At 46.0% G+C, this 23,765-nt stretch overlaps 1 protein-coding gene across 2 annotated transcripts in view; it reads right to left on the bottom strand.

Moving 5' to 3' along the window:
- bap1 (BRCA1 associated deubiquitinase 1) overlaps positions 1-23,765 on the bottom strand; it is a 53,024-nt gene that overhangs the window by 835 nt on the left and 28,424 nt on the right. The window contains exons 10-16 of one of the 2 annotated variants that reach the window (XM_078414381.1): positions 22,452-22,599; positions 17,049-17,233; positions 11,214-11,347; positions 9,567-10,015; positions 5,758-5,930; positions 5,292-5,384; positions 4,330-4,402 (exon numbers count right to left, since the gene is read on the bottom strand). In XM_078414381.1, the coding sequence (XP_078270507.1) occupies positions 4,330-4,402; positions 5,292-5,384; positions 5,758-5,930; positions 9,567-10,015; positions 11,214-11,347; positions 17,049-17,233; positions 22,452-22,599 (1,255 nt within the window). The remainder of the gene's footprint in view (positions 1-4,329; positions 4,403-5,291; positions 5,385-5,757; positions 5,931-9,566; positions 10,016-11,213; positions 11,348-17,048; positions 17,234-22,451; positions 22,600-23,765) is intronic. The other variant, XM_078414382.1, reaches the window with a different exon arrangement.

Here is a 23,765-nt window from a genome sequence, read left to right as displayed (position 1 = left end):
TCACCATCTGCAGCAAGCACATATGATGAGCTTTTGACAGCACCGGGTGTATACCTGCTGGAGTTTAGAAGGATGAGCGAGGACTTCATTGAAATTACCGAATAATGAAAAGTCTGGATAGAGTAGATGTGGAGAGGATGTCTCCACTGCTGGGAGAGTCTTGGACCACAGACCATAGCCTCAGAATAAAAGGACGTACCTTTAGGAGGAGATGATGATGAGGGTTGATAGATTCTTGAATAGTAAGGGTGTGAGGGGTTATGGGGAGAAGGCAGGAGAATGGGGTTGAGGGAAAAGATAGATCAGCCATGATTGAATGGCAGAGTTGACGTGATGGGCCAAATGGCCCAATTCTGCTCCTATCACTTATGAAGTTTTGTTTCCAGATCAAACAAAGGAGCCACACCCACTCTGGTTAGAACCATTTACTCTACCTGACCATGGCCAGGCTGCAACAAAAACAACTTACACAATGCTGACATGAAGTCTGTATGATAAGGGCTCTGTTACTTGGGCTGGAAGGTAGCATGTTGTCCTATCTGTACTTACACATTCTATAATCTTGGATCTGAGTACAGCCTTTCAGTGCAGCACTGCAGATGGAAGTGACTTCATCACTTGCTTTTAAGATTCATGTGGTTTCCCTCCATCCAAATTTACTGCCAATTATATTCATAAACAGGGGCTCAGTGTAATCACTGAATTCCTTGATGAAGGGTTTCTTCTGTAAAATTTCATGCTGATTACTTTTTTTTGCCCGGGCAATGGATTTCTAACGTTAATATTCTGGTTGGGGCACAGTGGGGACAAAAGCTGGTGACAGGTCTGAGAGGTGGAAAAGTGGCGATTACAATTCATTCCAGAGGGCTCTAAGGAAACAGATATCTGAATGGAAAAGGAGGCAAAGAAATTGTAATTGAGGCAGTGCAGCGTAGGTTCATGAGAATGATCCCTGGGATGGCGGGACTGTCATATGAGGAAAGATTGAAAAGACTAGGCTTGTATTCACTGGAGTTTAGAAGGATGAGAGGGGATCTTATAGAAACATATAAAATTATAAAAGGACAGGACAAGCTAGATGCAGGAAAAATGTTCCCAATGTTGGGCGAACCAGGGGCCACAGTCTTAGAATAAAGGGGAGGCCATTTAAAACTGAGGTGAGAAGGAACTTTTTCACCCAGAGTTATGAATTTGTGGAATTCTCTGCCACAGAGGGCAGTGGAGGCCAAATCACTGAATGGATTTAAGAGAGAGTTTGATAGAGCTCTAGGGGCTAGTGGAATCAAGTGATATGGGGAGAAGGCAGGCACGGGTTATTGATTGTGGACGATCAGCCATGATCACAATGAATGGCAGTGCTGGCTCAAAGGGCCGATTGGCCTCCTCTTGCACTTATTTTCTATGTTTCTAAATACGTAATAAATGAACAAAAACCTTGGAAGTACAGAGGAAACGGACTGGATGACAGAGATAAAGATTCCTTTAAATTCCTCCCCTCTTACCATAAAACTGTGCCCTCTAATTTTAGGTTCCCCTGCACTGGGAAAAATTCAGACTATCTTTTCTATGCCCATCGTAATTTTATAAATCCCTGCGGTCCTCCCTCAGCCTCCTATGTTCCAGTGAGAGTAAACGCAGCCGATTCAATTTCTCCATATAACCACTGCCCTCTATCCCAGGCAACATTCTAGTGAATCTTTTCTGCACTCTATTGTTACATCCTTTCTGCAGTGTGTCGGCAGAACTCTGCAGCATTCTCCAAGATGGGCCTAACTAAAGTTTTGTACAGTGTAACATAATGTTCCAACTCTTATATTCAATGCCTTGACCTATGAAGGCTAGCATACAATTTTCACTACCCTATCTACCTGTGTCACTACTGTGAGAGATAAGGGCTTGCATCCCAAGATCACTCTGTACATCAATAATTGATGCCATTTACTCCATGTGCCCACCAGAATTTGACTTCCAAAGTGCGCAACCTCACACATGTCAGGATTAAATTCCAACTGCAACCGCTCTGTCCAACTTTCCAGCTGATGTGTCTCCTTAGATAACCACCTTCGTTCGTTATGACACTACCAATTTTCATGTCACCTGTAAACTTACTAATCAGACCAACTACTTTCTCATCCAAGTTATTTATATATATTACAAACAAGGAAAGTATGAGCATCGATCCCTGCAGTACAGCACGTTACAGATTTCTTGTCAAAAAAGCACCTCCACTCAATGCCCCCTATTGCCTCGTTATCTTTGGATCCAACTTGTCAACATGCCTTGGATCCCTTGTGCCTTAATCTTTGGACCATCTTGCAATGGAGGAACCTGTCAAAAGCATTTTCTAAAGTCTATGTAAGTCACATTTAACTTTGTTTTCATTAATTTTCTGAGTTACCTTTGAAAAAATTCAATCAGATTTGTAAGACATGCACAAAACAATACTACCTGCATTTCCAAATGAATGGAATGCCTGTCCCTCAAAGTCTCACCACCAACTTCCGATCACTGATGTAATGTTCACTGGCCTGTAGTTACCAGGCTTATCCGTACTGCCCCTTTTCATAGGAACAGAATTAGGCCATTCAAGCTATCGAGTCTGCTCCACCATTCAATCATGGCTGATCTGTATTTCCTCTCAACTTCATTCTTCTCCGCGTAACCTTTAACACCCTTACTAATCAAGAACTTGTCAATCTCCACAGCCATCTGTGGTAATGAATTTCAGATTCACCACCCTCTGGCTAAAGAAATTTCTCCTCATCTCCTTTCTAAAGGTATGTTAGACAATAGACAAAAGACAGTAGGTGCAGGAGGCCATTCGTCCCTTCGAGCCAGCACCACCATTCAATGTGATCATGGCTGATCATTCTCAATCAGTACCCCGTTCCTGCCTTCTCCCCATACCCCCTGACTCCGCTATCCTTAAGTTATTTTATTCTGAGGCTGTACCCGATGGTCCTGTACCCTCCCACTAGTGGAAACATCCTCTCAACATCTACCGTATCTAGGCCTTTCATTATTCGGTAAGTTTTAATGAGATCCTCTTGGGCAAGGGGGACAACATTAACTATCCTTCTGTATTCTAGTCTTCTGTACTTCACCTGTTGCTGACAATGATACAGTTCTCTCCATCAGAGACCAGCATTTCTTCCCTTGCTTCACTCAAATCCTGGGATACCGTCAGGAGCTGAAGATTTATCCATCCTATTGCGCACCAGTATTTCTAATATTTTTTTCTTCCTGACACTGATATGCTGCAGAATATCAACATACTCCCCTAACTCCAGCCTCCACGTCTTTCTTCCTGGTGAACACCAATGAGAGGTTTTCCCTGGCTGTGCACATGGATTATCACCTTGGTCAAAGGGAAACCAAACTAGAAATGCACAACTGTTATGCCAGAACCAGGGGACACAGTCTTAGAATCCATAACCAGGGGACAGTCTTAGAATAAAGGGGAGGCCATTTAAAACTGAAGTGAGAAAAAACTTTTTCACCCAGAGAGTTGTGAATTTGTGGAATTCTCTGCCACAGAGGGCAGTGGAAGCCAAATCACTGGATGGATTTAAGAGAGAGTTAGATAGAGCTCTAGGGGCTAGTGGAATCGAGGGATATGGGGAGAAGGCAGGCACGGGTTATTGATTGGGGACGATCAACCATGATCACAATGAATGGCGGTGCTGGCTCGAGGGCCGAATGGCCTCCTCCTGTACCTATTTTCTATGTTTCTAGTTCCAGCACGACATACAATTTTGGTCAGCACACCAGAGGAAGAGTGCGACCACACTGGAGAAGGGCCAGATATTTATGAGAACATTGTTTAGCTGGAGCAGTGGTAATTTGGAGGAGAGACTGGCTAGGCTGAGCTTACTTACTCTGGGAGATGGGTAAATCAAGGAAAGATTTACATGAGCTGTATAAAATTATGATAGGGCAAATAGGAAGGATTTTACTTAGTAGAGTCATTAGCTAGAGTACGTGGACTTAAGATAATTGGTATTAACCAGCGAAGGGTTAAAGAGGAGCTGATAAGATTCTACTTTACTCAGGATGTGCGGCATGGGTCTTCATTGTCTAAAAGTGTGCAGTGGCAAAGATCCTCATCACTCAATCTCTGAAGGTGCTGAGTATCCACTGTAAGGGATTGAGTCCTATAAAATGTCACCAGGAAGGTTGCAAAGAGTGGAACATACAAATCAATTAAGAATCGGAAGGTGTTAAGCAATCCAACATGCAGTAAACAACCAAATGTGGTGTGATGGAACTGTATCCTTCCCTATTAAAAGGAGACCCAAAGGGGCCTGAATATTTTTGGCAGTCCTTTACCTTCTTGAGAGAGCATAGAGATGAACGTACAGATAAACTCATCATAATTATGGGTCCTTCGCTGATCGTCAATCTGATCAAAAATAACACAAACTTGTCACATAAAGGATAGCTCATATAAAACTGAGAAAACAAATAAATAATAAAAATTTATACTTAACACAGGATGCCTAACAGCATCAAATCTAATGATCGTCATTCTATACCTCAAAGCAACTTTGGTTGCTGGCTGAACACTTCAAAAATATTCTCAATAACATCATGAGCTTAGTTTTTTTTTAATCATGCAAGTTGATAAAAATCAACAGGCCACTAGTAATATTCTTTCTATTGGACTTCAATGGGTGGGGGTAAACCCAAACTAAACAGCGGATATGCAATTGGCCATCTGCTCTACTGACCCTACAAAGGCATGTTTTCCAGCAGGGCTCAATGGAATACAATTGAGGAGTGCAACTCAATCTAATTTTGTTGTGCCCAAGCACAGAACTCCAGGTGCAAGGTGGCCCTACTGCCAGGATAAAGAAGACTAACTCATCTGTATCAAGGGGGAAGTCTGTGAATTTGCAGGCACAATGGGTTTGGTACCAGTATTGTGGTTTAATTTATTAGGCTAGCATCCAAAGACCCTGGCCACTGATTTAAAGAAATGTTTCATTCCCACAAGTGCAGCAGGGGAATTTAAATTTAGGTAAATGAATAAAGCCAGAATAAAAATCTGCCATTATGAGTATCATTACGTGAACTATGTGTTGTTGCCAAAACCCAACTGGTTCACAAATGTCTTTCAGTAAGGCATATCTGCGATCAATCACTTGGTCTGGCCTAAATCTCATCCCACTCTGGTGAAATCTAACAGCCTTCTCAGTTCCAGGGAAATTAGAAAAGGATAACAAATGCTCAATAAATAAGTGCATTTATTCACTGAAAGCATGAGAGAGAAACCATGCATTTTCATTTACCTTGTACTTCTTCCGCTTTTCCACCTCCTCTTTAAGGCACACCTCGCAATTAGAAATCTCAGCCTCCACACACTTCAATAAGGCCAACAACTCCTGGAAACAATGCAAGAATTGGTAAAAGGGGAGGGGCATATTTCTGCAAGAAAGAACTCAAACAATTACAAATATATATATCCCTGCCCCACAATTTATTATACCCATTGCCAGCAGTGAAAGCATATAAATACAACTTGAAGGTTTGCTTTTCATTAAACATGTCTTCCAGCTCTCAAGTGCAACATTATTGGATTGTGAACACTCATTTGCTTGACTCCTTTATGCTGCAGATATACAAATATGAACCACTATTATTGCACAGGGTGAATTCACCTGAATTGATCAGATCAATGATGACCTGTGTCAAACTACCACGAGAAATTGTATTCTTCAAATCTTTGCCGCCACAGCCTCTATACCTGTCACTCACCTTAGGGGAATATTTTTCTGCGACATTTTGTTCATTACTTCCATTCCCTGAAAATTTCTCTTTCCTGTCACACGATCCAGGGGACTCTTTTCCATCCTCCATTTTGACTTCTGTAGGCCTTTCCGCACTGTGAGGTAATGGTGAGCTTTTAATGGAGTCTGTTTTCTGGTGGTCTACAACCAAAGAGGTTATGATTAAATAAAATTGTACTGAGAGCAGTTAACAAACCCTATGTAAATGCTTAAACTAGATGGCCATGGGGTCCAACAAGTCCGTAATAAAATAATATTGTATACTGAGTGTGCCCCAGATCTTCATGGCTTCAGCAGCAGCACCAGACATTCGTATAGATAGCCCAAGGGTCTTACATTCAGCTCATGGTGCACAGTACAGTTATTCTACAACATAACCCACGATCTGCATGTTTCTCTGACTTTTAAGTCCTGCCAAATGCAATTTGCTTGTTTCTCACAGGATGACTGCTCCCCCGTCCTAATTGTTGTGTCGGATCAAACTCTTGTTATCCATGTAATATGGCTTGCCTGGCTAGAAATAGGAATAGTTCATTTCCAAGGTTTGTAAATGGCATCCTCCCAGGTGGGAAATACCTGGGCCTTCTGGCTGATTCCCACCTTTCCTAAATGGAGGCTAATTATAGCCAACCGTGTTGTTGCCCTTGTTGAGATCAGTTAATCCAGCACAAAGCAGTGGTTTGTATTGTCTTGATGCACCTAATTAATCACCAAGAAAACAAGTTTCAGCTGGTTGCAAATATTTCTAACCAGGAGTGGCAAGCAAATGATCCACTCATAGAGCATGAAAACAGGTCCTTTAGTCCAACTTATCTGCGACGACCAAGTTGGCTACATGAGATAGTCAGTCCCATTTGCTTGTGTTTGACCCAGATCCAGCTAAAGGTTTCCTATCCATGTAGTTGTCTGAATGGCTTTTAAATGTTCTAATTGTACCCGTGTCTACATTTCCTCTGGCCGCTCATTCCATATACACAACACCCTCTGAGTGAAAGATTTGCCCCTCGGATACCCTTTAAATGATTCTACCTTTTACCTTAAATCTATGCCCTTGAGCTTTAGACTCCCCTACCTTAGGACTAAGACTGTGACCATTTTGTAGACGTTAGTTGATAGTCTGTTCCCTGTTATGGAGACAAAGATCAAGAAAGGGGAGAGAGGTGTCAGAGATAGTACTAGTGATGTAGCAGAGAAAGAGTAGGGGGATGGTGCCAGTGTGCTTTTTGAACAAGGACTGTCCCACGTAAATAACAAAAAGGCAAATACAGCTAGGGCCCATGCAAGTTCCCATGGCTAGACCTATAACTCAAAAAAAGTGAGGGTAAGAACATGTTCCACCAGGGGGAGGAGACTATTAGTGGAGGATTTTTAGTAGAGGTTGGTATCTTGTATGTGGAGTTTGGGAAGGAAGCCCTTCCAGGTTAGACAGAGGTTCATGTGCACCTCCATCTACTTTTGAAGTACGGAGTTTGTACGTTCTCCCCGTGACCTGCGTGGGTTTTCTCCTAGATCTTCGGTTTCCTCCCACACTCCAAAGACGTACAGGTTTGTAGGTTAATTGGCTTGGTAAATGTAAAAATTGTCCCTAGTGGGTATAGGCTAGTTAATGTGCGGGGATCGCTGGTTGGCACGGACCCAGTGGGCAGAAAGGGCCTGTTTCTGCGCTGTATCTCTAAACTAAACTCTAAACTACCGCATCTGGCTTTCCCAATGTAGCCTCCTTTACATTAGCGAGACAAAGTGTAGACTTGGCGAGACCAAGCATAGACTCGCTTTGCCGAATACTTATGCTTGGCCCGCCAAAGCCTGCAGGATTTCCTGGTCGCTAACCATTTTAACTACGCTTCCATTCCCATACTGACCTTTCTGTACTGGGCCTCCTCCATTGCTAGAACGAGGCCACATGCAAATGGGAAGAACAGCACCTCAGATTGGGTAGCTTACAACCCAACAGTATGAACACTGAATTCTCCAATTTTAGATAACTAATCCAACCCTCTCTGCCCCCCCCCCCCCCCCCCCGCTTCCCTGTCCCCCACCTGGCTCGAACCCATTTCTCCCCTCTCCCTCCCCTTCCACCTATATTCCTTCCTCTGGCTTCATAATTTGCGACTCTTCTATCCTTATCTCACACATTTTGTCTTTTAATATCTGGCCTTTGTCCAATCATGTACAAATCAACCCCTCACCTGTATACACCTATTAGTTGCCAGGCTTTGTCCTGCTCTTTCAGCTTTCAGCTTTCTTCCACTCTCTACCATAATCAGTCTGAAAGGGTCCCAACCCAAAACTTCACCTATTCCCTGTTCTCCAGAGTTACTGCCTACCGAGTTACTCCAGCACTTTGTGTCTTTCTTTGTAAACCATCATCTGCAGATCCTTGCTTTTCCATCTGATCTCTAAGACCAACAGTAATTCCCAAAGTTTAGAAAATAGCCCATTTTTGTTCTGCCCATAAAGGTGACAGGTTAATTTCTGCTATTTACAATGCCCAAACACCAACACCAATAGTGATAGCGGTGTCATTAATGGTGCTGTCAAAAAACACTCACTGATAATCTGCTGCTGACATTTGGGTTTTCTTGCATCATGTGACCTCATTACAGCATGTGGTCCAAGGAGCCGATGGTGAAGCAGCAATTATTATCCTTGCATCAAATGCCTAGACTTCATTGATTTGCTTCCTTCCTAAAGTGGTCTCTACTAATAACCGACTTTAGTATTGACCCTGATGAGTTCCACTGACCCGTCACAAAGCAGAGATTTTAATTGTTCTGGAAAACAGGGGACACTTGAACACCATTAGTCCTGGAAGGTTTTGACTAAATATGACACCATGCGACTCCAAAAACACTCAAGATGTTTGATACAATTCGAGGCAAAGTAGATTAGCACCCTTAGGTATTCAATTCTTTTGTATGGCTACAATGAGTGTCAGCAACAAAATGTGATGCAGCGATTCACCAAGAGCTCCTCTGAAACTTGAGCTTTGTTTAGTTTAGGTCAGAGAAACAGTGCCTTCGGCCCACCGAGTCCGCGCCGACCAGTGATCCCAGCACACTTACACTATCCTAAACGCTTACACTAGGGACAATTTACAATTATACCAAGCCAATTAACCTACAAACCTACCAGTCTTTGAAGTGTGGGAGGAAACCGGAGATCCCAGAGAAAACCCTCGCAGACCACGGGGAGAACGTACAAACTCTGTACAGACAGCACCCGTAGTCTGGATCGAACCTGGGTCTCTGGCTCTGTAAGACAGCAACTCTGCGCCACCGTGCTTTGCTTCATTATTGCAATATTGTAGAGCTGTGCAATATCAGTGGGAGTAAAGTCATCACAAGAGATGCAACAGTTCAAGAAGGCTGATGTTTGCCACTTCCTAGATGGCAGTTGGGGATGGAAATTTCAAGCTGATCTTACTGGAGATGTCAATGTCAGAATACCTATATAACCACCAGATTCAAGAACAAATTCTTTTCTGCTGTCATCAGACTCTTGAATGGACTTCATTAACTAAGGATGTATTCCCAACCTCCCCAATCTACCTCAAAGCAGCCCTTTGCTTTTTTACCTGCACTTTCTCCACAGCTGTAACTGTACGGCAGTATATACGACAATGATAGACCGATACCAGAAAATATAATTAACATAATAAACTAATACCAGGGAATATAATGACTTTAAAGCACTAGACAGTCTGAGGTTTTGAAGGTGTGAGAAAAATAACATTATTTTCAGTTACTTCATCCAATCTCTCACTATACGGCTCACCTGTAACTCCGAGGGTCTGCAGCATTCCTTCATCTCCCAGGTGCAACAGATTTGTGCTAACAACGGGGCCAAGGTCACGTACTGCTCGGTTGAAACGCATGCAGTCAACACGGGATAGACTTTCCTCCTCCCCGAACAGCACCTTGGACAAGTGAGAGGTGACGGGGCTCGAGGGACGGGTGGGGTTGGCTGAACGAATGGGGGAGCGGAGTGGGGAGTTGAAAGCACTCCCAATTTCAGAGGCTGTGTCCGTGCTTTCATTGCTGGGGGTTGGAGAAGGCTGGGGATGGGCAGGACCACCACTGATGGTTTTTATGGAAAGGGGAAGGGATAAGTCCTTCTGAGATTCTTTGAGCTTCTCAGTCAGCACATTAAGAGTGTTGGGCTGCAGAAGGGAAAGCTGTTCGCTGGGTCGTTGCTCCTGTAATAAATGGCTCTTCCTTTTATACCTGTAAACATAGAGAGCAAAATAAATTTGGGGCTATTGGGAAAGAAACAATGGAGCCAATTTCATGTTATGCATCGATGCAACTCAGGCAATAACCTGATTGGACTGGAGCCAACCGAAACAAATATTTATATGCATGTCCATGTGCATATACATATTAGGATAAAGTCATGCCAAAGTCCTTTAAGGTTTACTGGAATAATTATAAGCAGGAGAATCCAGGTTTCACCTGAGTGCTGCTGAATTAAGGATGAAAAGAGTATATACTGTATCCAGTCATTATTGAATAACATGAAACATGTTATTATTATTCTATCTTGAAAAATGCTTTAAAAATGTCTAGGAATATTTGCATAAGGTCAGCTTTGCATTAATCAGGTCATTTGTAACACGTATTATGTTCCAAGGGCCATGTTCTCGTCCCCTCAGCTTGTCCATACACCCTTGAAGTTGCTTCAAATCCTCCTTTATATTCTCAATCCCGCCTTTTGATTGATGTACTTTGTGAGTAGCTGAGGCCCAAGCACAGATTCCAGCAGAACCCCACAGCCTGCCAATTTGAGAGGGATCCATTTATTCCCACTCAGCCTTCTGTTCAACAACCAATTTTTCATCCATCCATATATTACCCTCAATGCAAAGTGCTCTAATCTTGTTCACAACCTCTTCTGTGGAAATTTATCGTAAACCTTCAGAATATCCAAATACATATTGTGTTTAATTGTCAAAAACACCAGGACTGGAACAATGAATTTCTTACATTTGTGCTTCCTCATCTATTCTACTAGTCATAAACTCAAAGAACTCCAGCAGATTAGTCAAACATAATTTTATTTTCAGAAATCTACGCACAATTTTCTCAATTCATTAAATTTTAAAAATATATCCTTTATGGATTCTATCATTTCCCTACTACTAAAGTCAGACTAACAGTTCTCTGTCTTCGCTCCCCATCCCCTTTTATAAATATTGCTGCTACTTCAGCTACCATGCAACCCACAGGAATAATGTTAAATAATTATTGTGGTTTTACTGAACAGTCAATGAAAAAGAAAACAAGCTGACTTATAATAGACTTCAGAAGCAATGATTTGAACCCCTGCTCGATACTTTCTGAAGATATTAACACCAAGCTGTTACTAGTTAATGACAGATGAAGGAAGCTGAATCTCTAAGAACTGTACATATCTTGGACTGACCTGATAGCTGTGTTTGTGTTCTGACAATCCTCCTCCTCTTCCTCATCGTATTCGTCATCGTTGTCTGAGTAACGGTGGTGAGGGAGAACGGGTATCCGGCTTCGACCAACACCAGATGCAAAATCTTCCTCTTCCTGTCGGGAGGCAACAACAGCCATAATTCACTGATCTTCAGAGGCAATAATCTGGGAGAAAATTACTTAATGTTAAAAGTAAATGGGCTAATAAACACAGGTGTAGATTTGTAAACTGCGTTTACTTAGTCTATTGAGTTATTTGACGGGACAGATTGTAGGGTTTGTGTGCGCCTAGGTTTTAAAATTTGACAACATAATTTAATGGATCTATTTGGAAAACTGAAGCCCTAATGATTAAAGGGACAATGGCACTTTTTGAAATAATGCAGTGGTGTTTTTCCAGAGGTCAGTATTAGAAACACATATACTAGTAATCTTGATCTGAATTTACAGGGAATGATTTCAAACTCTACCAATAACCTGTATGAAACTTTCCAATCCGGATTCCGCTCCAACCACTGTACTGAAACTGCGCTCCTCAAAATCACAAACGACCTTTTCCTCTCCTCCGACGCTGGCAACCTCAACATCCTCATCCTACTTGACCTCAGCGCCGCCTTTGACACCATAAATCACTCCATTCTCCTCACCCGACTTGAAACCTCCTTTAACATTACCGGCACAGCCCTATCCTGGTTCAAATCTTACCTCTCTGACAGGCACCAGTTCATCTCCATTAACAACTGTAAATCCCCCACCGCTCCCCTCCCCCAAGGTGTCCCCCAAGGCTCAGTCCTTGGCCCCCTCCTCTTCATCCTCTACCTGTTCCCCCTTGGTCAATTAATCCGCCGTCATGGTCTCAACTTCCACTGCTTCGCCGATGATATCCAGCTCCTCATCTCCACCAAGTCAATCTCCACCACCACACACTCTACACTGACAAACTGCATCACTGAAATAAAATCTTGGCTTCAATCAAATTTCCTCAAACTCAACTGCAACAAATCTGAAATCATCATAATTGGTCCAAAAACGCTCACCAAATCCACCCAAAACTTCATCCTCAATATTGATGGTCTCCCAGTATCCACCTCCCCTCACATCCGGAATCTTGGAATCATCTTTGATCAAACCCTCTCCTTCGACAAACACATCAAACACATCACAAAGACAGCCTTCTTCCACCTCAAAAACATTGCCCGTCTCCGTCCATCCCTCTCCTCCACAGCTGCAGAAACCCTCATCCACGCCTTCATCACCTCCCGTCTGGACTACTGCAACAGCCTCCTCTATGGCGCACGCTCAAAAATCATCAGTAAACTTCAATACATTCAAACCTCCGCTGCCCGTCTACTCACCCACACCCCGATCCGTGACCATATCACCCCCGTCCTTTACAAACTGGCTCCCCATCCCCCAGAGAATCCAGTACAAAATCCTCCTCATGACCTACAAAGCCCTCCATAACCTGGCCCCATCCTACCTGACTGACCTCCTCCACAGGCACACTCCCACCTGCACCCTCCGCTCTGCTGCTGCCAATCTCCTATCCCCCCCCCATCCGGACCAAACTCAGATCCTGGGGGGACAGGGCTTTCTCCAGCGCTGCTCCCACCCTATGGAACTCGCTACCCCAAACCATCAGAGACTCCTCCTCACTCACCACATTCAAAACATCACTGAAGTCTCACCTGTTCAGTACTGCCTTCAACCACTGAAGGTCACCTCACCTTCTGTCTCCTTTCTCTGTTCGTTTACTTATTTATCTATTTATTCACTTCCCTATGTTCTTTAAATCCCTGTAAAGCGTCTTTGAGTGTATGAAAAGCGCTATATAAATGTAATGCATTATTATTGTTATTATTATAAAAAATAGGAATAGATTGAACAATAAGGAAGAGAGTATCAGACTTCAGAAGGACACAAACAATCTAATGAAATCGGCAGAAGAAATCTAACAGAAAATGCAAAGTAATACAATGGGAGCAGGGGCAAGGGCAGTAATATCGGAAGACATAATAGGGTAAAAAATAATGGAATTTATGCTAAAGATTTGTAAGAATAATATTGTGTTCAAATCTTGAGAAGAAAGTGGACAGGGTCCTGGATTGGTACCAGAAATCAAGGATTTTAACTTTGTGGAGAAACTAGTCTTGTTATATAATAAAGAAAGTTGTTTAAAGATTTAAGATCACAGGTAAAATAATTACAGACCATTATTGGGAAGCATTTGGAGACACACAAAAAATGGCAGATACTGGAATTTTGAGCAATCTTAAACAACAAAGCAGATCAGGTGGCATTTGAGGAGGGAATGGACAGACAATGTTTCGGCTCAGGACCCTCGGTCAGACTGAAGGGTCCCAATCTGAAACATTGCCTGTCCATTCCCTGCCTGATGCTGCCTGACAAGTTACTTCCTCTTTACTTTTAAAGCACTCTACAGCCAATTAATTACTGTTGTAGCAATTCTATGCTGTCATATAGAAAATCTGACATATAGTATAAGAAAATAACTGCAGATGCTGGTACAAATCGATTTATTCACAAAATGCTGGAGTCAGGCAGCATCTCGGGAGAGAAGGAATGGGTGATGTTTCGGGTCGAGACCCTTCTTCAGACTGATGTCAGGGGGGCGGGACAAAGGCTTTCTGACAGAATCTGACAGTTGATTAGTAAGGTTCAAGGCAATTGGGACAACTTGCGTGTGTGGCAAACACAGAAAAGCAGAGTATTATTTAAATATGAGAGATTGGAAAATGGTTTTGTACAAAAAGGACTGAGTGTCCTCATGTATGAGTCATTCATTCATTGGGAACAAACGTGCATAACAGTTGACAAGGCAAATGTTACACTGGCCTTCACTGCAAGATTTATTTTGAGTAATGGAGAATGGATTTCTCACAACAATTAAACAGGGCCTTGGAGAATCCATGTCCATGATTTGAACACAGTATGGATCTAAGATAAGATGTACTTGCCAAACAGGGAGTGCTGCAAAGGTGTACCAGATTGATTCCTTGGATGACGGTAGTGAAATGAGAAGAGATTGGGTTGAATTGATGTGCATTTACTGGAGTTTAGAAGATTGAGAGGGGGTCTCATTAAAGTGCACAAAATTCTGACGGATGGACAGATTAAATGCAGAATGCAGGGTGGATGTGTCCTCAGGTGAGCTCAGAGGGGGAAACCTAGAACCATGGGTCACAGAATACAGAGCAAGATATTTGGGACTGAGATAAGGAGGATTTTCTACTGCAGAAGGTTGTAAGTGCCAAGTTGCTGCATTTTTCATTAATGAGGATTATATATATTGAGGAGGAGTTAGATAGATTTCAAGGAAAAATGGCATTAAGGAGTATAGGAAGAGAGTGAAAAAAGTGAGATACAGGATTAGGCAAGATCATATTGATTGGTTGATCAGACTCGGAAGACCGAATTGCCTACTCCTGCTAAATTTCAAGCACAACCAATTAATGATCAGATTATCTGTTTCCGGTGCTGGTTTAGTATTAAATTTTGCTCTTTCTTCTTTGGAAGGGCTGTGCTCACTCAGCATGGCAGAAGACCGTGAATTAGGTGTTTTAAGTCTCCAAAGTGGGGCTAAAAACATACCCCAGAAATTCAAGTTGAGAAAACAGTCACTGAGTCACGCTTTGAGTCAGAAGGACACAAACAATATTGATGGGTTATTCAGAATCACCTCAAGTACCAGACAAACCTCCAACAATGGGTGAGGGAATAAAAACTTGCATTGTTACCAAAGAAACAAGGAAATTGCCTTTGAGTGTCTAATTTGTCCAAGGGAAGAGAAATCCTACATCCACTGCAATGGGTAATGGTAACTATCCAGCTATCATGGCATCCATCAGAAGGCCTTAACTCGCAGTACGGTGGCGCAGCGGTACAATACAATACAATACAATATATCTTTATTGTCATTGTACAGGGGTACAATGAGATTGGGAATGCGCCTCCCATACGATGCAATAAATTAATTAGCTAGTCAGTATTAATTTAAACAACCCAATGAAACAAATTGTAACAGTTTTAAAACAGAATAAAGTGCAAGTAGATCTGTGCCGGTTCACTGTGCAATGTGACCATCCGGCTCAACAGGACCGGTTCATAGCAGCTATGGCCCTGGGGATGAAGCTGTTCCCGAGTCTGGAGGTGCGGGCGTAGAAGGCCTTGTATCGTCTGCCCGATGGTAGAAGTTCGAACAGAATGTTGCAGGGGAGTGAAGAGTCTTTGTGGATGCTGGTGGCTTTTCTGAGGCATCGTGTGTGGTAGATGCCCACCAAGGCTGGTAGCTGTGTTCCGATGGTCCTCTGAGCTCTATGGACTACCCGCTGAAGAGCTTTCCTCTCTGCCTCCGTGCAGCTGAGATACCACACAGGGATGCCATGTGTTAGAATGCTCTCTATGGTGCAGCGGTCAGCAGCTGTTGGGGTAGACCAGACTTTTTCAGTGTTCTTAGGTAGAACAGTCGTTGCTGTGTCTTCTTGACCAGCGCAGCAGTGTTATTGGACCATGTTAGGTCCTCCAAAATGTGAGTGCCCAGAAACTTGAAGCTGGACACTCTCTCCACACTGTCCCCGTTGATAAAGATCGGGGTGTATTCCCCGTTGTGTGACCTACGGAAGTTGATGATCAGCTCCTTGGTCTTGGTGGTATTTAGGGACAGGTTGTTATCAGAGCACCAGTCCGCCAGGTTCTGCACCTCCGCTCTGTATTTTGTTTCATCACCGTTGGTGATCAGCCCGATCACCGTTGTGTCGTCTGCAAACTTGACAATGGTGTTGGTGTCGAATGCAGGAACACAGTCGTGTGTGAAGAGGGAGTAGAGCATGCGGCTCAGAACACAGCCCTGTGGTGTGCCGGTACTCAGGGTGATAGTGGAGGACAGGTGCGGGCCCATTCTCACTGCCTGCAGTCGCTCCAGCAGGAAGTCCAGGATCCAGTCGCATAACGACGAGCTGAGGCCTAGCTGGTAGAGTTTGGTGATGAGCTTGGTGGGGATGACCGTGTTGAAGGCAGAGCTATAGTCAATGATAGCATCCTTACGTACGTGCCCTGTCTCTCCAGGTGAGTCAGGACAGTGTGAAGAGCCAGAGAGTTGCTGCCCTACAGCGCCAGAGACATGGGTTCAATCCTGACTACAAGTGCTGTCTGTATGGAGTTTGTACGTTCTCCCTGTGACTGTGTGGGTTTTCTGCGGGTGCTCCGGTTTCCTCCCATACCTCCAAAGACATGCAAGATAGTAGTTTAATTAGCTTCTATAAATTATCCCAAGTGTGTAGGACTAGCACAAGTGTAGGGGATGATCGCTGGTTGGCGCGGTCTCGGTGGGCTAGTTTCCACGCTCTATCACCAAAGTCATAGTGTGCCTGGATGCCATTGAACACACTGCATTTTCAATGGACCTAAATCCACAGAAGTGATGTGGACTTTGCTGCAGTTAGAGCATTAGTGCTCCTGTACAACTGAATATGCAGGACCCTATAAGCACACAACTCCCAGTCTGTCACCGAGAATACTGGGATAATAGGCGTACAAAGATCAAACCTTTCTCTGATGTAGTATAAATGCTTTGCTTAACTTAAGGTCATGCAATACTGATTGGCACTACAGAGGTAACTACATTTAACCCAAGCCTTAGTTCTCTGGGTGAACTCAATCCAAAATTTCCATTCACAAGCACTGACAGTTTTCAAGACGAAGAAAATCTAATTCCATTTCTTGAAACATTTTTGAAAATTAGTCAAGTAACTTATGAACTCTGAGGTTTACTCAATAGTTAAATCCACCCACTAACCTGCATTGGTGATTTGGCATAATTGTGGTTATCGAGGAAAGCTGGAAGCCGTAGGATAACGGGACTGGGTGCAGACGTGGGCCCATTTGTACTGGGCATTACAGACTTGGTTGAAGACTTTAGTTTGCTTGAAGGGCTCGAAGTACAAGGTGGCTGAGTTGGAGGCGTGGGGGCTTCACTGGATCCTTTAAATAAAAGTAAAAGCAGCTGTCAATCTATTCGTTATGTAACATCTCTTAACATCACATCGAATTTTCTGCAGCAACTCCATAGTTTCGACACAAAGTCCATGAGGTGGGTGAGCACAAGCCTGAATGGATGAAAGGAAAATAGGATACGGATCAAACAACCCTGTAATTTTGGTGCAGACACCACGTGCAATAAAATTGTCTGTAAGCAGTGGGTCCATTGCACCATGACCACCACCATGGGCACATGCACCATGTTAGGCAGTGCGCGTGCAGGTACCATACTGGCACCATGGGGCCAAACACAACCAGCACCATCAACTTCTGAAAACATTGCAGAACTATAGTGCAAGCGTTATACTGGCACTGCAGGCACAAGCACTGTGCATGCACAGCATCATTGCGAACAACCATTGTGATTGTCAGCATTATTAGTAAGGACTCTTAATAACACCTTGGCACCAGCACTCGTATGCAAAAAGGGACGCAGCACCATGTTCAAGTAAGATCCAGTGGCACGTGCACCAGTAAGTGAATACCAGGGTGCAAACTCTAAGCACTAACACTTTGTGCAAACAATGAGGACACAAATACCATGCATGAGGCACTGTGGGCATTAGCATCAAGTGCAAACACCAGCACAAACTGCAAGAATACCAGACCTTAACACATAACAACATTGTAAAGTAAGTCCTGTGGCGGCTCCCAAGGGTCGGGCCATACTACTACCGACCCCTCGGCACGGGAATGGACCAGTCCCGGGAGGCGGTCCTGGACTCAGGTATATAAGGACAAGGTTTGGGCGCCAAGCCATTCCGGCAGACTAGACCCGTCTGAGACCCACGATACAATAAAATATACCTTCCCGAAATACCTGGCTCCTTGCCTTTATCGACGCGCTACATTGGTGACCTCGACGGTCCATTCATTAGGATGGACAGAAAAGCAGAATCCGACCGCCCGTCCGGCTCGCAGGCCGACCAGGCCCCAGCTGTCGACGCGGTAGGAATCAAGCTCCCGACTTTCTGGACCACCCGGGCTCGCGTTTGGTTTTACCAAGCGGAGGCCCAGTTCCAGCTGCAGGGCATCACAGTGGATAACACCCGGTTTTTCCACCTGGTGGGAGCCCTTGACCAGGACACGGCCGAAGAGGTAACGGAGTTCCTCCAGGACCCACCGGCCCACGATAAATATAAAGCCCTTAAGGAGCTGCTGCTCCAAACCTACGGGCTAACCCGAATGGAGCGGGCCGAAAGGCTCCTCCACATGCCAGGCCTCGGTGACCGGCGCCCATCTAGCCTCCTGAAGGAGATGGTCGCGTTACTCGACGGGCACAGACCGTGCCTAATGTTCGAGTATACGTACCTGCACCTGCTGCCGGCCGACATTCGCCTGCAGCTCACAGACGCCTCCTTTGAAGACACCCGGGCCCTCGGCAGGCGCGCGGACGCGCTGTGGGCGGCGCGCCGTGATGACATCAGTGCGCTAAACGTCACTCGACAAGCGCCCGATTTTCTCCGGTCAGGCGGGGGAGCTGTGGAAGGAGCCAAACTACGCCTGGCACGACAGGACTTCCGCACGATGGAGTCCTTGGGGATCGTCCGCCCTTCCAACAGCCCATGGGCATCTCCACTCCACATGGTCCCCAAGGCAAACGGGGGCTGGAGGCCTTGCGGGGATTATCGGCGGCTGAACGTCGCTACCGCCGAGGACCGATACCCCGTGCCCCACATCCAGGACTTCAACGCCCATTTGGCTGGGGCCACGATATTTTCAAAGGTGGATCTGGTGCGAGGTTACAACCAGATCCCGGTCCACCCGGAGGATGTACCCAAGACGGCAATCATCACGCCGTTCGGACTCTACGAGTTCGTACGGATGCCGTTCGGCCTCAAGAACGCCGCGCAGTCATTTCAGCGGTTAATGAACGGCGTGTGTCGCGGGCTGGATTTCCTATTTGTCTACCTTGACGACATGTTGGTAGCCAGCCGCTCGCGGCAGGAGCACTGTGCCCACCTCCGGCAGCTTTTCCAGCGGCTCAGCGAACACGGGTTGGCCATAAACCTCGCCAAGTGCCGCTTTGGCGTGGCCACAATCGACTTTCTCGGCCACCGTGTGTCCTCGCAAGGAGCGGTTCCCCTGCTGGACAAAGTAGACGCCATCCGCCGGTTTCCCCGTCCGTCCTCGGTGCGTGGCCTGCAGGAGTTCGTCGGCATGGTGGCATTTTATCACCGGTTCCTGCCATCCGCGGCCCACATCATGCGGCCGCTATACGAGCTGCTGGCGGGCAAGCGTAAGACCGTCGTGTGGACCGACGAGGCCGTAACAGCCTTTGACGGCGCGAAGGAGGCCCTGGCTCGGGCTGTGCTGCTTGTTCACCCACGGGAGGATGCCCCGACAGCCCTTACGGTGGACGCCTCTGAGTTGGCGGTTGGTGCCGTACTGGAGCAACTCACGGACGGGGGTTGGCGCCCCCTGGCCTTCTTCAGCCGGCACCTCGACAACGCCCAGAAGAAGTACAGCGCTTTCGACCGCGAGCTCCTCGCCCTGTACCTGGCCGTTCGTCACTTCCGCTATTTTCTGGAGGGCCGCCCGTTCACCGCTTACACGGACCACAAGCCGCTCACTTTCGCCCTGGCAAAGGTCTCCGACCCATGGTCCGCCCGACAGCAGCGCCAGTTGGCCTACATATCAGAATTCACCACCTCCATCCGCTTCATCGAGGGGAAGGAAAACCGGGTGGCCGACGCATTGTCTCGCCCCGCCATCAATGCCGTGTTAGAAGTGGCACCCGGCATTGATTATTCTGCCCTGGCGGAGGCCCAACTAACGGACGGGGAGATGCCCGCCTACCGGACTGCCATCTCTGGCCTCCGCCTTGAGGATGTTCCCCTCGGCCCCGGAGCGACGACGATACTTTGCGATGTGTCGGCAGGTCAGCCGCGCCCCATCGTCCCGGCCGCGTGGCGCAGGAGGGTGTTCGACGTGGTCCACGGGCTGGCTCACCCATCCATCCGGGCAACGATCTCATTGGTAGCTGCGCGGTTCATGTGGCATGGTCTGCGCAAGCAGGTTGGCCAATGGGCCCGCACCTGCATTCCGTGCCAGACGTCAAAAATTCAACGCCACGTCCGGGCGCCACTCCAAGGGATCGGTCTACCCTGCCGCCGTTTCGACCACCTGCACGTGGACATTGTGGGCCCGCTCCCGCCGTCCCGGGGCATCACCCACCTCTTCACGGTGGTGGACCGCTTCACGCGGTGGCCGGAGGCCATACCACTGGCTGATACGTCTACAGCCACATGCGCTCGTGCGTTGGCGGCGCACTGGATTGCTCGCTTTGGTGTGCCGGTGGTCATCTCATCGGACCGGGGGCCACAGTTCACCTCCGAGCTGTGGTCGGCCATGGCCCACCTGTTGGGCGTGCGGCTGCACCACACCACGGCCTATCACCCGCAGGCAAACGGCTTGGTGGAGAGGCTCCACCGGCAGCTGAAGGCAGCGCTGAAGGCGCGACTCGCCGGCCCCGACTGGATGGACGAGCTACCATGGGTTTTGCTGGGCATCCGGACCGCCCCCAAGGAAGACCTGGCTTCATCCTCAGCGGAGCTCGTCTACGGGTCTCCGCTCACGGTGCCCGGGGAGTTCGTGCCCTCGTTGCCGGGGCGAGAGGAATCGTCCTCATCCACCCTACAGCGCCTCTGAGAGCGAGTTGGCAAGCTCGCACCCGTGCCGACGTCCCGCCATGGGACATTCCGCCCTTACGTGCCATCGGCCCTCCGGGACTGCGCCTTTGTGTTCCTGCGCCGTGACGCCCACCAGGCGCCACTCCAGAGGCCGTATGAAGGCCTGTACCGGGTGCTGGAGCACGGACAGACAACCTTTGTTTTGGACATGGGGGGCTGGCCGGAGGCCGTGTCAATTGACCGCCTGAAGCCGGCCCACTTAGACATCGACCAACCGGTGCGGGTGGCCCAGCCTCGGCCACGAGGTCGCCCCCCTTTGCGGGTCCCACCGCCTGTCCCTCCAACTGTGCCTCCGCCGGCCCCTCTGTCGACCGATTACCGTACGCGGTCCGGTCGGGTTGTGCGACCACCAGTGCGTTTCGTGCCTCCGGATCTGGGGGGGGGGTACTGTGGCGGCTCCCAAGGGTCGGGCCATACTACTACCGACCCCTCGGCACGGGAATGGACCAGTCCCGGGAGGCGGTCCTGGACTCAGGTATATAAGGACAAGGTTTGGGCGCCAAGCCATTCCGGCAGACTAGACCCGTCTGAGACCCACGATACAATAAAATATACCTTCCCGAAATACCTGGCTCCTTGCCTTTATCGACGCGCTACAGTCCAATGATTAACCAAAAAAACTGAGAACTGTTATCCTGCGAGTCGATGGGCGCTATTTTATTATTGAATAATATGATTAAACTCCTTCATATCTCAAAAGGAACAACACTTAAGAGGTATTTAAAAAATACATTAATGCTTAAACTTGTTCCTCCAGGATCCATGTTATATCAAATATTTGGATGATGGAGTCCAAGCTAAGATTAGAGATGGTGGTGGGGCTGGGGAAAAATGCACAATCAAGTAATCTGTTTTTGTTCCACTGCTTGAAGATGAAATGCTGGCAAGCAGAATTATTGCTCTTCTATGAATGGTGCAGTTCCAAATAAGTGTTGAATCAATGGCCAGTTTAACTTTCACCTTAGTATAAGCAATAACATAATAATCAAAAGAGCATAAATGGTCATGCAAGAGAAAATAGGTTGCATGGGGACTGGGGCAATGAGTCGGACATGGAACCGATGGGCTAATAGTCAGCTTCTGCATCAGATTAAGTAAGGGAAGCTTTCACATTTAACTAAACTGGCAAAAAGGAGCCTGCCTTAATTCCTCACCCAAAAGAAGTACCTTCAATAGTTGCACTCCCAGAATACTTTACTGGGGTGTCGACATACATTCTGTGCTAAGATCCACGGTCCTCTGAGCCAGAGAAGACAGTACTAACAATCAAATTAAGGCTAAGAGACAAAAATAGAAAGGAGAACGGAGAGAATGGAAATAGTGGGAACATTAGCTGCAAGTGCATTAGGCATCATCTGCCCTATGTGCATCGCAGTACAGATATTTATCACAATCTACTCAGAAAATCCAGAATATTCTTACAAGACTGCAAGAAATGAGTAAACCCCGAGTAGCGATTTAATCCTTACCACTGTGCAGGGTTTCCTGTGCAAGGTGAGCCTTGTTGCTTTCTGATTCAGGAGCTGGCTTGTTCAAAGCTTGCTTTGCCTCTTCCATGGCTTGAGCTTCTTGAGGTTTATGTGTTTGGATTAATTCGGGCTGGGTGACACGGATTAGCTAAAATAAATCAAGAGTGTCCAATTCAAACAGTTACTAACACAAGATATATCTAGATTACAGGAAGGCAGTCTGCAGTAGGTGGAAATGCAACACAGTGTGGAGAAGCTTACGAGTTGCAATAATTCTTTAAGAAACGGAGTCGGCACATAGTTCAAACTTAAAAGCAAGAAGCTAATCAGTAAAACAGTGACGGGTACTCAATTCGCCACTCTAAGGCCAATTACAACACACTCAAGCCTTCTTTGTGTCCTCAGTGTGTTCTAGGTGAGGCCTACTGAACATGTAGACTCCTTTAGAACCCTACACTTTAGATGGGCTAAAGCTAAGGATCAACATAGCAGGAGAACAACAGCAGCAGAGCCTTCCTCTAACCAAAATCCAAACCAATCAAAACCCATCACGTGCAAGGCTTGGGCTTGCCCATACCCCGCTTTCAGCTTTCTCCCCCCTACTATAATGTCTTAAAAAGGGTCCCAACCCAAAACGTCACCTAACCATGTTCTCCAGACATGCTGTCTGACCTGCTGAATTACTCCAGCACTCTATGTCCTTTTTTGTAAAACAGCATCTGTGTCTCCAATTTCTACAAATTCCTGCAAATAAATTAAAGATACTGGCTAAATGAAGAATGGTGACCACCACTAACCTATTTTCAAACAATGGAATTGTTTATTTCACATCCACGAGAACAGGCTAACATGTAGTGGCTCAAATGAAAGTTAGTACACACTCCATGTGTGCTGAAGAGGCAGCAGAGGTCATGAGCTGGGATTTATAGTAGAATTTAAATTGAATGGTAATTCCCAATTAATTGCAGAAATAGGAATTTTCATCAGCAGTTTAACATTTGTTACTGTGCCTAGAATGGTCAACGTTAAAAGACTATAAAATACATATTGTCAGAGCAATCACACTGGTGCTCCCATTGGAATGAGAACAATATTTGAAGTCATTCTCCCATTTCATTCAAATAGCGAGGCAAAAGAAAAGCCCCAGTCCATCTAGTCTGCTGCCTGTGATATTTTGTTAATGATAATAGCACAGACACAGGATCAAAGTAATTTAAAGCAGATCTAAACCATGGTGAAAGATGAAAGAAAATTTGGGATTTTTTTCTGACACCTCTTCTTGGAGTTCTGAATGATTTGTGAATTTCTGACAGT

The sequence above is a fragment of the Rhinoraja longicauda genome, chromosome 17 (genome assembly GCF_053455715.1).
Source record: "Rhinoraja longicauda isolate Sanriku21f chromosome 17, sRhiLon1.1, whole genome shotgun sequence".
Lineage (NCBI taxonomy): Eukaryota > Metazoa > Chordata > Chondrichthyes > Rajiformes > Arhynchobatidae > Rhinoraja > Rhinoraja longicauda.
The sequence above is the reverse complement of the archived record's forward strand: the minus strand, read 5'-3'. Positions and strand labels throughout refer to the sequence as shown.